The sequence below is a fragment of the Paramisgurnus dabryanus genome, chromosome 16 (genome assembly GCF_030506205.2).
Source record: "Paramisgurnus dabryanus chromosome 16, PD_genome_1.1, whole genome shotgun sequence".
NCBI classification, from domain to species: Eukaryota; Metazoa; Chordata; class Actinopteri; order Cypriniformes; family Cobitidae; genus Paramisgurnus; species Paramisgurnus dabryanus.
Window position 1 is genome coordinate 18,776,201 of NC_133352.1, and position 15,968 is coordinate 18,792,168.

Below are 15,968 nucleotides of genomic sequence, written 5' to 3' on the forward strand. Positions count from 1 at the left end.
GATCAAAAATAGTCCAGATACTGTGATTTATGAACAGGTCCTTGGGTAAGGTTTCACCTGTTAAAATATCCCTCTAAATATAAATGCATATCAGATGCAAATATAGCTGTATTGACAACTTTGAGTGATATTTTTAAAGCTGTTGCATACTTTAACTAGTACCTTTTTAAAAGGATACGAATTTGAGTTAATTTGTATCATTATCTATTATCATAGCATTCCTGTAAGCATAATATAATTTTAATAAGTTGCAAGATAAGTCTCAAACCATAAAGTGAAGGCTCATCCACACCTTCTGAAAATGCCTCATTTGAACACACCCCCAGATATCTACGTCACTGTGTGGGACGTTTTGCATAACACCACCCAAATGTATATGCAGAAACAAAGGTTTGTTGTTGCTGTAGTATTGTTGCCGCTGCCATTTCACAGGGATGCTGTGATTTTAAGGGCTGATATTTAAAATATGATAATGGCAGTAACATTTCTGTCACACACTTGGTATGGCCAATCACAATGCACTGAGACAGCTGTCCAGTCAGAACACGCAATGCTTTTCAGAACGACAAGCTTTTTAAAAATCAACGCGTTTCAAAAAGGCAGGACATAAAGGAGCATCAATAATGTAGACTCTAAAAATGGATTCGTTAAAAACAACAGCGTTAATTTTGGGACAACATTAAATGCACAAATAGACACATCTGGTGTTGTCACTTTTATATATTTTGACACATCATTTGTTAAATAGCATTACACAAAAATTGTGCAATAAATTAACACATCCAGTGTACGGTATGAATCTCATACCCCTTTTCTTTTTAGCAAGAGAGGGTAATAATGGCTCAGATTTATCTTTTGGATTAAACAAAATGGTCATTAAGCAGAGTACAGAGGCAAAAAAAAAAAGTGTGTGTGTGTATATATAATTTTTTATTAGGATTTGGTGTTTATGACATTATGGCTTATCAAAAATTGAGATGTCAGGTTTACTTGGATTATGGCTTATCAAAAATTGAGATGTCAGGTTTACTTGGACTATACAATACATGGTGGTTTTCTTAGCCATTGAAGAAACAGCAGTACTGACTAAGATGAAGTGTTCGCTTACATTGGGCACATATCTGCTTCTCAAAAGACTAAATAATTCAGGTGTCTAAGTTAAAATTGAATTATTAATTTCTGGATGCAGGTTTTTGTTTCTGATTAAGGCAAGTCTGTCTACAAAAATCTAATTGAAGATGAATAATTTCTTTAAAAGTTCTAAAAGCAAAGAAATTGCATATTATAGTACTGTACGTTTGTTGCCTATAAAGGGACCTCTGGCGGTAACTGATGGTATTACAAAAACAAGACACTGTTGCTTGACTTGAACATATGAGCTGGACGTGTTCAGTTTCATTTGCATACCGTAGTCCGAATTAGTAATAAGGCACACAATATTTAATGACCAATTTTGATTAATTTTCCCTTTTAAGAGCATAACTATAATCAACCAGTTAATATTCAACACTCCATGCCTGCAGAATGTTCTTAGCTAAAGTTGACCAGCAGAGGGAACCACACAAATGTTTACTCTATAATGAAACCTTATGGTTTAAATCATGCAAAATCTCTGCTTTTATAATATGCCACTTGAGGCCAACCTCAGTTTTGCTTTTTAGAAATGCACTACTTATTCTGAAAGTAATTAAACCAATTTGTAAAATTAAAGAGACTGCAAAACATATTCTTATATGCACTTTAATTTTTTGTCGTTTATAAGATGAGGTGTCTGGTATGAGTTTGTGTAAAAAGTCAGGTTTGAGGTCATTTAACTTCACAAATAAATAAATGTGCAAAGTAATGTGCAATTTTATGTTTCAAACCAAGAAGGTGATAAGAGTCAAAAGTTTTGCACTGCAGCTTTAAATCCAGATTTATACTGTGCTTTAAATACACCAGTTGAGTAATATGTACAGTAGTGTCTGCCCCATGACTGTTTATTTGAAAAGCCAGTCTGGATTACTTTAACATTACATTACATTAGTCATTAGCTCATGAAATATCATGCCAGCAAATCTCTGCACAAACCGAGTCAAGGACAATTGACCAAATTTAAAGTCCTATATCAACCCCTTTTATAAGACTTTAAAAATACTTAGAAGTTAATTTGAATAGGAGTGTGTTTTCTAATTCCTCCTTTCCATGCGAGAAGCTAAACGGTTGTGTTTATTTAATGGGTGGTTGCAGTGAGCTAACAGACTTGGAGGTTTTTGTCTTGAAAGGCGTAGCAGGATGTTGAATAGGAAGAGCATTTATGGTTTATATAAGCACACTGCATACATTATATAGTGAAAGGTCAGTTTTCTGCAGCGTAATCAATCCTAAATGTAAAGGCAAATTCCAGACAATGGCTATTGGAAATCTTTTATTGATATTTGGATCAAGTTCCTAACATGGTTGGTTTCCAAAACACTGAGTGTTTACACCCTTATTGCTCAGTTGGTCCTTAAAAAGACCAAAGCAGTCTGAATTTCTAATCATGTACACATGTATACATTTTGTTAAATTGTAATAGAGAAAATCCTGATCATTACGTCTTTAACATTTTCATTTAATGCATGATCTAATATACTGAAAACCATAAATTCTGTGTTACTCATATTTATTTTACCTGTAGCAACGGGATTTTGAGAAGTTCAAGTTGCCGGTTTCAAACAAGGCTGAGACTCTTGAGTGTTTTTAAAATAAGAAATGAATAGCAATTTATTTTAAAACACTTATAAAATGTCTGCATGTTAAATCTACTTTTGTTTGTTGTGGTTTTCAGTTTTTTTTTATTGTTACCGTTGTTCCCCTTTTGAATGACTTTGCAGATAAGAGCCTAAAGCCGTAAATCTGTTGGTTGAAATGAAGAGAACGGCTTCATGGGGTTTGTGGTCCCACCCCTGTCCTATTACAGCTGGTATTTCAGAAATGTCCAAGGCTTCTTGCAAATGGCTGTTATGTAATAACCCCACTAGAACAAGCTACATTAACAACATTGAGACTAAAGGTGTTGCCATTGTAAAATGATCATATACTGAGTAATGTATAAATCCATAATACCCACATAAGGGCTACGCAACCTTCAGAAGTGTTAATCTTACTTAAACTGTTACTTCAGGTTCTTTTTCACCAATGGCAATGGGACAATTTGTTAGAAGGATTCATGCCACGATTGTACCCTGGTGTTATATTTATAAGATGATGTAAATGAAACCCACAGTGGCATAGCCCTGCTAAAATAAGAGGCCTCTGATGGATGGATCTGCAGAGGGGAAAGTATTTTGATGGCTGAACTCTTATCCGTTCAGAGGTGCATTTGCTGGCACGGTTGGTTTGTCGACCTTGAAGTGCTATATGCTTTGTGGATCATATCCAGGATCTCTGTGTACAGATTGTCAATGTGTCACATTAGTATGATGCAGACTCTTTTGGGTCTTGGCTCGGTGTCTGTTGCAATTCTCATCTGAGATCCATCTATGAACCGTGAAAGCACATCCACGGAAAATGATGCTGAATGTGGTCACAACACTGAACGCATGTTCTCTTACAGTTGACAAGAACAAATCAAGGACGGCTTCACGAAACCTGCAACCTCCAACAAACGGCCAGCCAGATCTGGTACCACCAGAGAGCAAGTCTAGGAGTGTGGAGTACTACAAAGCTCTTTGTGAGAAGAAGAACCAGACCATTCAACAGCTGGAAAACACAGTCCGATCGAATAACCGCAGGTTTGAGGCTGTTGCTGTGGTCATAAAGCACCTATATGTAGAGGTAAGTATTATGTTATTATAAAGGGACAGCACTGACTTATTCTGTTTATGAAATCCAAGCTAAAGCCTTTATGCTATGAGATTAAAAGTTTGCTTTCAATGATTGATTTCACATTGATTTAAATTTTTAACATAGTCTTAGCTTGGTCGATATAAAAGAGATCAAGGTGATATTTTCACAATTTGTACTTAATGTAGGATGATGTTATGCAGAAAACCACTAAATCACAAAAATTGACTCTAGCTGGGTTCTTACAGACCGAATCACAAATTCTGATTGGATATGTGATGTTCAATGTTGTTTTACTGATCAACACATGGATTAATGCAGTCTATATTATTAATGCTATATTAATGTACTAAATATTTTAATGCTCTAGAGTATCCATGTGGCTTATAAGAATGGATTTTAATAAGAGGGAAGTTTCACTAAGTTGATATTCACAATTATAAACATCATTCTTCATAACTTCATTACTTTTTGCTTTCGGGAGTAGGCTTAGGGTTGGTTTGGGATTCCCAATAGCGCGTGACACGATTTTGCAGAATCAACGCTGCTGTACCATTTCAACACACCTACCTAGTGTTCTTTATATATGTTTATGTTAGCGGGCAGGTAGTGTTAAGCAGCTTTGTTTAAGCCTAATGTTTGTTTTGTTGGTTGAACAGCTTTGTTTAGTGCAACTGGCCTTATTTCAGTTATGCCATACTTATAACAGATATACTGGAGTAACTAGTAATGTCCCATTCAGACTAGAGTTGCATACAATATCTCCACCTATTCCAGTCTCGGGACAGAAATACTGTAAGCTTTCTAATTTTAACCATAATATGAAGTCATACACATTTGGCGACCATGTTTATTTACAGTCTTGTAGTCTCTGACCTGTTAAACGAAGTTGTCATGGGAAAGCCATGCGAAAATGAAAATAGCAGATATTTGCAGTTACTGTATATATCTGAATAACGCATAGAAAGTAAAGAATTGGATTTGTGCTGCTGCGTAGTTTATTTGATGTAAAAAATAAATCTGCACTGCATAGTGTAAGCTGCTTCTACAGAAGCTGGAAAAAGACCAAGTTTTCAATATATGCAGCTTTTTAGAGTCTTGATCCATACGTGCAAGCACTTAATTATTATGGCAGTAACTTAGTTTAAGGCTCTTAAAATCAATACCACTTTCCTTGATAGCAATGTGCAGTTTTAGATTTCCCACTCATCCATGAATAACATCATCATTTTATTGACAGAGATAAACAGAATACGAAGCAACTGACATGAATAATTACTTTTACTATATACTAAGTATTTTTTCAAAATATGTGGGTGAAGATGTTTACAGTATTGTCATTTTACCGTACATATACTCGTTTCTTTTAGGTACAGTAGAAATTGTATTCTAAGGTAAAAAAAATGGACTTATTGAACATAGTTTCAAAAACAATATGGACTCATAGTCTCATCTGAGTCCTGTATAGGAATTTGTTAAGCATTTATTAGCTCAAGAATAGGAGGCTTTGCTTTACCATGCCCCTGTGAGAATTAAGCAGCTGCTGTCTTGATATGGTTACACGCACATGCATAGAAAGAAGGGGGAGGGAGGGCTGCTCTATATTACTTGTTTGCAATGAGCTGTCACCACTGTTACTGAGCATTGCCATAATTTCACTACAATAGGCCACACATGCTTTTTATTTACGCAGTATCAATAATAATAAAAAGAATTGTTGTAAAAAATGTACGCATCAATATCCTTGGTTATCAATATGGATAATGGTTTTAGATTCAGTGTATGTGTTCCCTTGGGAATCAAATCTGTTAAGTGTGAATTTTTTGATATAACATAGTACAGACAGTATGACTTTATTCGTATTGATGTTAATTCAATAGATTGCAAATATTAGATGTCAAATCAGGACCAACATTGGATTGAATTTTGTATTGTTGGCCATGTTACTAATCTATGTTCTTGTCTTGTGACTGTCAATAGCACCTAATTAGTGTTAATGGCTTTGATATTTATTTTAAAAAGCCAATAAGTGTTAGTATGTTTACTTTGGAGCAGTGGTTCTCAACAATTTTTTTTCAAGGATCCCCTATTGCCCACAACAATAAATGAAGTCCCCCCCCAATTCCAATTTCTATCGAAAAAATTTTTTATTTGAGCTTAAGGTGACAAGACGGATGTTGTTTGTTTCAGCTTTAGTTTTGTCTTTGAATCATTTTAAGTCAGTGAGGCTCCCTTGAAAATGTTTTAGGCCCCTATGGGCCCCCAGCATCCTGGTTGAGAAACGCTGCTTTAGAGTGAATTTACATTTACATATTTGGCAGACATTTTTTATCCAAAGTGTCTTGCAGTGCATTACAAGGTTTTTATCAGTATGTACGTATGCATGTTCCCAGGATTCAAACCCATGACCTTTTGAGCTCCTAATGCAATGGTATACATAGGTGTCATTTACACTGGGGACGCTGGGGACATGTCCCACTTTTTGAAATGGCTGATTTTGTCCCCACCACTTTTTGAAAGCATTTGGTTAAAATGTTCTGAAAAATCAAACAAATACCTGTGCGACTTACACTGCAAAAATGACTTTCTTACTTAGTATTTTTGTCTTATTCTGTGGAAATATCTAAAAATTCTTAAATTAAGAGTTTTTTTTCTTGATGAGCAAAAAATGACTTAAGAAAATAAGCCTAGTTTTTAGACGCAAAATATACAATTTAAGTGAATTTGTGCTTAAAACAAGCAAAAATATCGGCCAATGGGGTGAGGAAAAAAATCTAAAAATAAGATTTCTTTTTTCCTAAACACTTAATTTAAGCAAAATTTTCTATATTTTTGCTTGTTTTAAGCACAAATTCACTTAAATTGTATATTTTTGTCTAAAAACTAGACTTATTTTCTTACGTCATTTTGCTTATCAAGAAAATACATCTTGATTTAAGAATTTTTAGATATTTCTACTAAAAACAAGACAAAAATACTAAGAAAGTCAGATTTTCAAGAAAAAAATTCTTAGTAAAATATCTAAAAATTCTTAAATTAAGATGCTTTTCCTTGATGTGCAAAAATCAAATTTAAGTGATTTTGTGCATAAAACAAGCAAAAAAATCTGCCAATGGGGTAAGCATTTTTTTTCTTGAATTTTTCTTGAATTTAGTGTTTAAGTAAAATTTTCAAGCTTTTTTTGCTTACCCCATTGGCAGATTTTTTTGCTTGTTTTATGCACAAAATCACTTACATTTGGCATTTTTGGCCTAAAAACTAGACTTATTTTCTTAGGTCATTTTGCTCATCAAGAAAACACATCTTAATTTAAGAATTTTTAGACATTTTTACTGAAAACAAGGCAAAAATACAAAGAACATTTTTTCTTGAAAATAATTTTTACAGTGTACGACTGGTTTTGTGGTCCAGGATCAGATATGTTGCGTTGTGTGCTTATAGTGCGTTTTCTTTTACATAATGTAATGAATTTCATTGTAATCATTGCCTTAACGCGCTGCTGTTTTCTACAGTATGATGCTTTGGTACTGAGCTGGTTTTGCAGGGACTGTTACATGTGCAGTCGACATTGTTAGGGTTTTATGCTGAGTATTTTTGATGCGCCATTATTCAATATAGTTTTCCCGTCCTGCTGTAATCTTTTCATCTGATTTTTTTGTCCCCACCACTTTTCAATACAAACTGACGCCCCTGATGGTATACCATTTGAGCTATACACAGGAGCAACTCTAAACCTAAATCAAATTATTGCTACTAATCTGTCCCTAGGGTCTGTTGCTCTTGTTACTGTCTTGCTAGTTAATATAAATATTAGCCTGTAACATTTTGTGGAGTATAGTTATCAAATAGATACAGTGTGTTTTCCTGTTTGGGATGTGCTGAAAAGGCAAGAAATCACTCTTTCCCTGTCATCTCCTCTCATGTGTGAAGGTCATTGCACACTTTATTCTCATAACGGCCACTCAATCAGTCGACTGCCAGACGTTTCATTTTTGTTCTGCTCTCTTTGCTTCACCTCTACTGTAGCTTTATAAACGCACTGTAGTCTCCTCCCCATTGCCCTTCTTTTATATGCATTACGGTATCCTTTCACCACTGAGAAGGCACGTGGTTGGATGAGGCAGCAGCCAATGGGTTTATTCCACTAGTCCATCAGATGTAGAGAAAGAGAGACAGCAGAGAGAGGAGATAGTGGTGGAGGCAGTTCATGCATCTGGGCTGCTGTCGTCCTTCATCCTGGATTAAAATATCATGGGCTGCTCCGGCAGCAAAGTGTGCCTTAATGCTCCCTGCGCTGGACACAGGGTAAAGACATCATCCTCTCCACAGGGACCAGGGTGGGATAGATTGGAATTTGAAATGGGATAGCTGCGGATACCTATAGAAAGGATGTATAGATACATTTGGCACGCATTTTATTTCACAGAGATGAGGTTAAGTAATTGTTTAATTCTTGTATTACGCCTGTGATTCTCTCATGAATTAGATGAGTTATGAACTGGTTGTTAAATGTCACTCAGCCTATGTTTGTATTGATCTCTGGGGGAAGGTGAGGATGGGAGCACACGCCGTTTAAAGTGTCTTTGTGTTGGTCGGGTAGGCTGACAGCACTGCAGCTGTGGGGCTGGCTGTCCTCCACTTTACTAAAAGACTAAGACTGCCTTCACCATACGTCAGACTTGGTTGCATGTGGAACATGTTTAAACCCATTGTTGATGTCATTCGTTTTTCTTTGAAACTTAAGCCGTAGTGCTCAGTCATAGTGGTGTGACTATTCACATGCAGATAGCTGTCACTACACTGTTGCACAACATTTTATGCTTTTTTTCTATATCATGTGACGGAAATAAATTTATGTGAAGCCACGTTTCATACTTGTATGTACTTGTGTATCTAGTACGTTTTTGACTTGCCTTTAAGTGCAGCTGAGATATAAATGATTCAGCAATATGAATGGACACATTCTGCATTAAAACTGTAATATCCTGCCAGTCCTGTCCTGTGATTGACAAAAACATTTTGGAGGCACAGCCTGATGCATAATTTATATCTGCAAAGGGAATTCAACATATTTCAACATGACATTAGATTGCACTCGGCAATGCCTTTCAATGTGGCAACATGGATTTATTGGCAGATTGGATTTCTTGTGAAATCTGTGTTGTGAGTGATATGATGCATTTGTTGCGCTTTGTTTTCGTACAGCATGAGGAGGTGATGAAGCAGCGCAAGGAACGATCTCAGGAGCTGATCACCTTGCGTGAGGAGTTGGGTGAGTGAGTCATTTTTCAAGCACTTTGCTTAAACTGCATGCGGAAAGAGGGGAGAGAGATGCCAAAATGTCACCATTTGTAATTAATGTAATGCGTTGTTTACTAGTTATGTGGTGTTAGTCATCAAATTAAATGAGGCATGTTTGGTTTCTTGCTGTAAAACACTGACTAACACACTAACACAGCCAAGTAATGGTAAACTATATAATCTTTACTATGAAATAGCACAGAAGTATAGTTTGCATAAAGTTTTGCACTCTGGACAGATCTTTACTATTGTTTTAAATGTGACTAAAAGCTAATGATTTACATACAACTCTTGATGGGTAAAAGAACGGAAAAATAAGTTCAGTGACTAGTCTGTTGACTGTTAGGCCTGGTTTTACAGACAAGGCTTCGCTAAATCCAGGATTAGGCCTTAGTTAAATTAAGATGTTTATGCATCTTTTATAAACATGCTTTAAAAAAATGTTTTATTGGTGTATATCTTGAGAGAAATCAATGGCACTGGTATATTTTAAGTTATTTTCAGTTGAGACTGCTCAAACATGTGTTAATTAATCTAGGACTAGCCTTAAGCCTTGTCTAAAATTGGAGGTTATGTATTTTAATTCACCCCCTTTCCTTTGACATACTCAAGAGCATTTGAACTGCCTGTGCTGCTATGCATGGATGAGTTGCATTTCTTGTAGGGATCATTTAAAGTATTAGTCAACTTTCTTAAAAAAATCCAGATAATTTACTCACCACCATGTCATCCAAAATGTTGATGTCTTTCTTTGTTGAGTCAAGAAGAAATTTTGTTTTTTGAGGAAAACATTCCAGGATTTTTCTCATTTTAATGGACCTTAATGGACCCCAACACTTAACAGTTTTAATGCAGTTTAAAATCGTAGTTTCAAAGGACTCTAAACGATCCCAAACGAGGCATAAGCTTATCTAGCGAAACGATTTTTTGCAAGAAAGATAAAAAATATGCACTTTTTAACCACAACTTCTCATCTTCTTGGTCATGTGTGACACGCAAGCACGACCTCATGTAATACGTCATCATGTCAAGAGGTCACTGATGACATATCGAAACTACGCCCCAGTGTTTACAAGTGTGGAGAAAGAGGACCGTCCCGACGTTGTTGTATGATGAATGATACTAATTAATGTCTTTTGTGTCAGTTTATTTTTCAAAATGGTATGCAAATGTGCGTGTCATATGTAACATGTGACCTTTCTACATCATTACGCAATTACGTGAGGTCGCACTGGCTTGTCACACAGCCGGAGGAAGAAAAGTTGTGGTTTAAAAGTGCATACTTTTTATTTTTCTTGCCAAAAATGAGAATCGTTTAGCTAGAGAAGACCCTAATGCCTCGTTTGAGATCGTCTAGATCAGGGGTTTTCAAACTTTTTGTGTGTGTGGACGACTATTTGTAATCAAGAAATTTCGCGTACCACCTCATAATACTCATAATAAAATATGTCTACACAAAGTCATGAATTTATCTGCACTTCTAAATAGGCTTACTATTTAAAGGACAAGTTCGGTATTTTAGACTTAAAGCCCTGTTTTCAGATTGTTTATGGTCAAATAGAATGGTTTTGACTGAAATTTCGACATTTTCGGCTGCCCTGAGAATTTTCGCTTGTTTGTGTTTCAGCTCAGACCTCTACAATGGGTTTATAGGTGCACTGGAACAATCCTTCCTAAAATGCATTAAACTTTCGTTTACAAAGACGTGAAACTCACCGAGTGGTCAGGGGTGTTCACTGATATGCTCACACAAAAATCGCTGCAAAAGATGCTTTCCAACAGCTGTTTTAGCATTCGTTGTTAACTTGTGGACCTATTTCCCCAAACCCCTCACACCCGTACATTCTTCCGCTTAGAGCTTGAATAATAAACACTCCAGCCCAGGAGGTGGCGCTAATCCGCCTTTGCCAATTGCAAGAATAGAAACAAAGTTCCCGGCGCGGAGTAATACCGTACCTCACAAGGACGTCTAATACAGTCAATGGAGTTGGTAAAAACTACGATAAAACCTGTTGGAATGCGTCTTTTGGAGCGATTTTTGTGTGAGCATACCAGTGAACACCCCTGACCACTCGGTGAGTTTCACGTCTTTGTAAACGAAAGTTTAATGCATTTTAGGAAGGATTGTTCCAGTGCACCTATAAAGCCATTGTAGAGGTCTGAGCTGAAACACAAACAAGCGAAAATTCTCAGGGCAGCCGAAAATGTCGAAATTTCAGTCAAAACCATTCTATTTGACCATAAACAATCTGAAAACAGGGCTTTAAGTCTAAAATACCGAACTTGTCCTTTAAGTCCATTAAAATGAGAAAAATCCTGGAATGTTTTCCTCAAACATAATTTCTTCTTGAATGAACAAAGAAAGACATCAACATTTTGGATGGCATGGTGGTGAGTAAATTATCTGGATTTTCTTTAAAGAAAATTGACTAATCCTTTAAGAGACACTTCTGCAGACATCACCCTGTCAAGACCCCTGGAATGTGAAGGACCCTAAGGTCATAATGTACTTGTTGTTTTAGATAAGTACAGATAGATGCTAGGGTCTAATGTCCCTTTATAGTCTAGTGGTCATGTAAATGCCTCCTCCGTCAAAATCAGATAATGTTATTGACCGAATGCTCTCAGCACGTATACATTAATCTAATACTTTCGCTTTATATTCGCTTAATCATGGCCTCCTGCCATTCAGAAATGCCGGTTTGTTGGCTGAATCCATATAAATATGATATATAAATATATTTAATATATAAAATATATTTAATAGCAGAATATACAAAATGTTAATTCAAATTTGAGTTTACACAGGAGAAAAAAGCTTTTAATTTAAGTCTTACACATGACTGCTTTATTATTTGAGAAAAACAGGCCTTATGAGATTGAGCGATTTCGATCATTGATTTTGATCTTTGGCATTGATCTTGTCAGTCAATATTAAAGCTTATTTTGCAGAATGTTATTTACACTATATAGGATGATTTTATTTCAAAAACAGTAAATCCCAATAAAAATGACATCAGCTATGTTTTCACATACAGGGTCATGAAGTGACCCATAATCACTTCTTGAGCATATTAGTACATTCCAGTACCTTAACCATGTCTAAGCCACCTTACGAATTCCTCAGTCCCCACTTGATAAGCCACACAAAAGAAGTTGTACAAAAATGGGTTTCGATTTACAGAAAGCTTCAAATACTCCTATACAGCTTTTAATCTAATATATACACAGTGCTCAGTGTGTCTACTGTAGTATGCCATGTTTCTGGCACGCACCCAGACTTCACTTATAAAACAAAAGTGTCTTTTAACACAGACAGGACAACTGCTTTCTGGCCATGAGGCGTCTGCTGTCTTCACACAAAACCTGCTTGAACTGTGTCTAATCAATTTTGCTTGTTACTTGACATGTGACTTGAGCTGTAATCCCGTACAGTATGCAGAACATCAACAGCATTGCTTTTAGTTTCCCCCTTGTTATTTTCTGTGGCCTTTTATGTAGGCATTTATCATATTTTTTTCCGCAGTGTAGCACAATATTAGGCATGATTTAACTTAACCAGACGTGTTAAACTACTATATATACTAAGCAGTCCAACATGGTTTCTGAAATTAGCTTTGTTTAGATAGAAATCTTATGTATGTGCACAACAGTTTTAGCTGTCGAGTCGTGACCTGTTGTCCCTCTGTAGAGGAAAGCACATTCATCTTTCGCTCCCAATCGTCTGTTTCTTTTTCGCTCGTATTGTTTGGATTATTTATAGGCCTTGTGCTGGGCTCTGCATTATAAATCTAACCTCTAATAGAATTACTGTAGGTTCATGAAATACATCAAGCCATTAGAGTGATCAGGGTCTGGCACATCTGCTGTGTGTGTGCGTTGCTCTGTTGCGGTCATGATTTAACTCTGTCCTGTATACTGAATCATTGAGCAAGTGAATCATGTGCTGCTACTGTATACTGTACGTAGATAAAATGCACATGCAATGTCGTGACTGTGCGTCGGTTGCACCCTGAAACTAATTTAAACTAATTAAATGCATAGCCTTTTTCAGGCTTTAAATCAGAAGCACCATTTACTACCATTTTAAATCTTGTAACTGCCATGACATTTTTTTAATGTAACTCTGATTGTGTTTGTCTGAAATTAAGAATCGTATACCTTGAGAATGACATGATGGGGTAATTTTCATTTTTGGCTGAACTATCCCTTTAAAGCAGTCCCACCAGGCTCACCGGTCACTTCATTGGCTGAATGATTTGCTCATACAATACAAAAACAAAAGCAGCTGTAACATTCAGCTTGCCAGTTTGGGAATAAACCATAGCAGCATTGTGCCCATGTCCTCTCTGCTTTGGGATAGTGTCATCTGTTTTAAATCACAAGAGTTAGGCAAATCTCTCTTACTCAATTCTGATTGAGACACGGCACACTAATGGATTGAGAAACTTTTGTTCGGTGCACCACTTGCACCAAAAGCCTTTTAATCCACAAAGAACTTTCCCTCTGCAGTAGTTTGACTCGTTTCGTCTAACAGTTGACGCTTTATTTACAGTACTGTTAGAGGTACCAGAACTGTAGAGACAACTGGGAACCATTGCAGAATAGTTTCACAATGAATCATAGCTGGTGTCGTCAAGACCTGATGTCAAATGCTTTACACATTTGTAAGGGTTATTCCACTGAGGTGTGAAATATAGCATATCAATATTTTCATAAACCACTGCATTGAGTATCCAACCATGTTACATTTCCTAATCCTTTTAGTGACATTGAGATTTTTGTCATCATACTCAAAGATTATTCAAAGATTAATAAATTCAATATGATCTGATTATTTAGTAAGTTCGGCTCAGTCCTGTGAGCGTCTGGAGCAGGAGAAGGAGGACCTGCGTTCGGCCTTTGATGGAGTTCTGCAAAAGGTCCAGGAGCAGCACCGTTTGGATCTTGCTGACCTGGAGGAGAGGTTGAAGACCTTCTACTCCACCGAATGGGAGAAAGTCCATCAGAACTATCAGGATGAAGCTGACAAGTGCAAAGCTCAGATGGAGCAGCAGGTGTGGGCGACTGGAATATTCTCGTATGCGCTTCAGTTTCCTGACACACTTTATATTAAATATACTTGATTGCAGATGTTTATGTAGATTGGTGTTATTTAATATGCTTTTATAGTACATTTTTGTGAACATGTTCCCTAACTACATGCAGTAATGTATTATTGTTGCATCTGTATTTTTTTTTAATTAAAGGGATGGCTCACCCAAAAATTTTTATTTTGTCATAATTTACCCACTCTCATGTTATAAACCTCTATAAATTTCTTTGTACAGGATACCACAGAGGAAGATATTTTGAAAAATGGTTGTAACCAAACCGATCAGAGTTCCCATTCACTTTCATAGCATTCTTTTTTTACTACTATGGAAAGTCAATGGGGCTTCTGATCGCAAACATTGCTAAAATTTCTTCATTTGTGTATCAGAACTAGAAATGCACCGATTATAGAGGCCAATAATCTGTATTGGTTGATAAAAGCATTTTTTTACACTAAACAACCGATAGCCATGGTCAATATATCCTGTCAATCAAAAAAGAACAGGAAAATGCAATGAATTTGAGCTCTGTGTATAGAAAATGTAAAGAAACCTCACTAGTTTAATGTTCAATATTAATGGTCATCATATAAATGAATGTTCAGCGAATTTAACCTTCTGAATTCAGTTCATATACTGTAACCGCCAAACTATCCGTATCGCCATCAGCAGATATTAGTCTGAATAAGCAGCTATTGGTATCGGTTGATAAACTCTAAGAACTTTATACAGGTTTGTAATAACATGAGAGTAAGTCAATGATGACTGAATTTTCATTTTTGGGTAACTATCCCTTTAATGGTTTAATTTATGCTCTTCTAGCTGGAGGACTTGCGATCAAAACATGAAGCTTTGAAGAAAGAACTGGAAGTCAGCCATATAGAGGAGGTGGAGAGCCTTAAAAATAACTTTGAAGAATCTTTTAAAGGTAAATATTATTTTCTATATTCCAAGATGTATAATTAACCAGTAACATGTATAGATCTTTCCTGTTTCTAAAAAGGTTCTTTGTGGTAAAAAAGGTTCTTTAGATTTTATAAAGGTAAAAAAATGTCTGGATGATTCTTTAGGGGACCAAAAATGGTTCCTTTGTGCCATCACTGTGAAAAACCTTATTTATATTAACCTTTTTATAATAATGTTATACTCTCTTAAAAATGCGTTGAATGTTTGTAGTTAAACTGTAGTGGTGAGATTGCAAATTTCAACCAACCTCAATTTCGACAACATTGGTATAAAAACGTACTTTGTAGAACAGTTTGTCCATTAAAGGAATATTCCATTTTCTTAAAAGAAAAATCCAGATAATTTACTCACCACCATGTCATCCAAAATGTTGATGTCTTTCTTTGTTCAGTTGAGAAGAAATTATGTTTTTTGAGGAAAACATTGCAGGATTTTTCTCATTTTAATGGACTTTAATAGAGCCCAACACTTAATACTTAACTCAACACTTAACAGTTTTTTTCAACGGAATTTCAAACTATAAACGATCCCAAACGAGGCATAAGGGTCTTATCTAGCGAAACGATTGTCATTTTTGACAAGAAAAATAAAAAATATGCACTTTAAAACCACAACTTCTCGTCTAGATCCGGTCGTGATGCGCCAGCGTGACCCCATGCAATACATCATGACGTCAAGAGGTCACAGAGGACGAACGCGAAACTCCGCCCAGTGTTTACAAGCGTCTTGAAAGAGGACCGTTCCTACGTTGTTGTATGTGGAATGATACAGATTAATGTCTTTGTGTCAGTTTATTGTTTA

The 15,968-nt window shown here is 36.1% G+C and overlaps 1 protein-coding gene across 7 annotated transcripts in view; it reads left to right on the forward strand.

The window, feature by feature from the left end:
- mtus1a (microtubule associated tumor suppressor 1a) overlaps window positions 1-15,968 on the forward strand; it is a 33,703-nt gene that overhangs the window by 14,393 nt on the left and 3,342 nt on the right. For 6 of the 7 annotated variants that reach the window (XR_010534838.2, XM_065271770.1, XM_065271771.2 and 3 more), the window contains 4 exons: window positions 3,578-3,798; window positions 9,013-9,079; window positions 13,951-14,165; window positions 15,024-15,129. Coding sequence is in view for 5 of the 7 variants with exons in the window: in XM_065271770.1 (XP_065127842.1) it covers window positions 3,578-3,798; window positions 9,013-9,079; window positions 13,951-14,165; window positions 15,024-15,129 (609 nt within the window). In the remaining 2 variants the exon portion in view is untranslated. Of the gene's footprint in view, window positions 1-3,577; window positions 3,799-9,012; window positions 9,080-13,950; window positions 14,189-15,023; window positions 15,130-15,968 lie in introns of all 7 variants that reach the window. The other variant, XR_010534844.2, reaches the window with a different exon arrangement.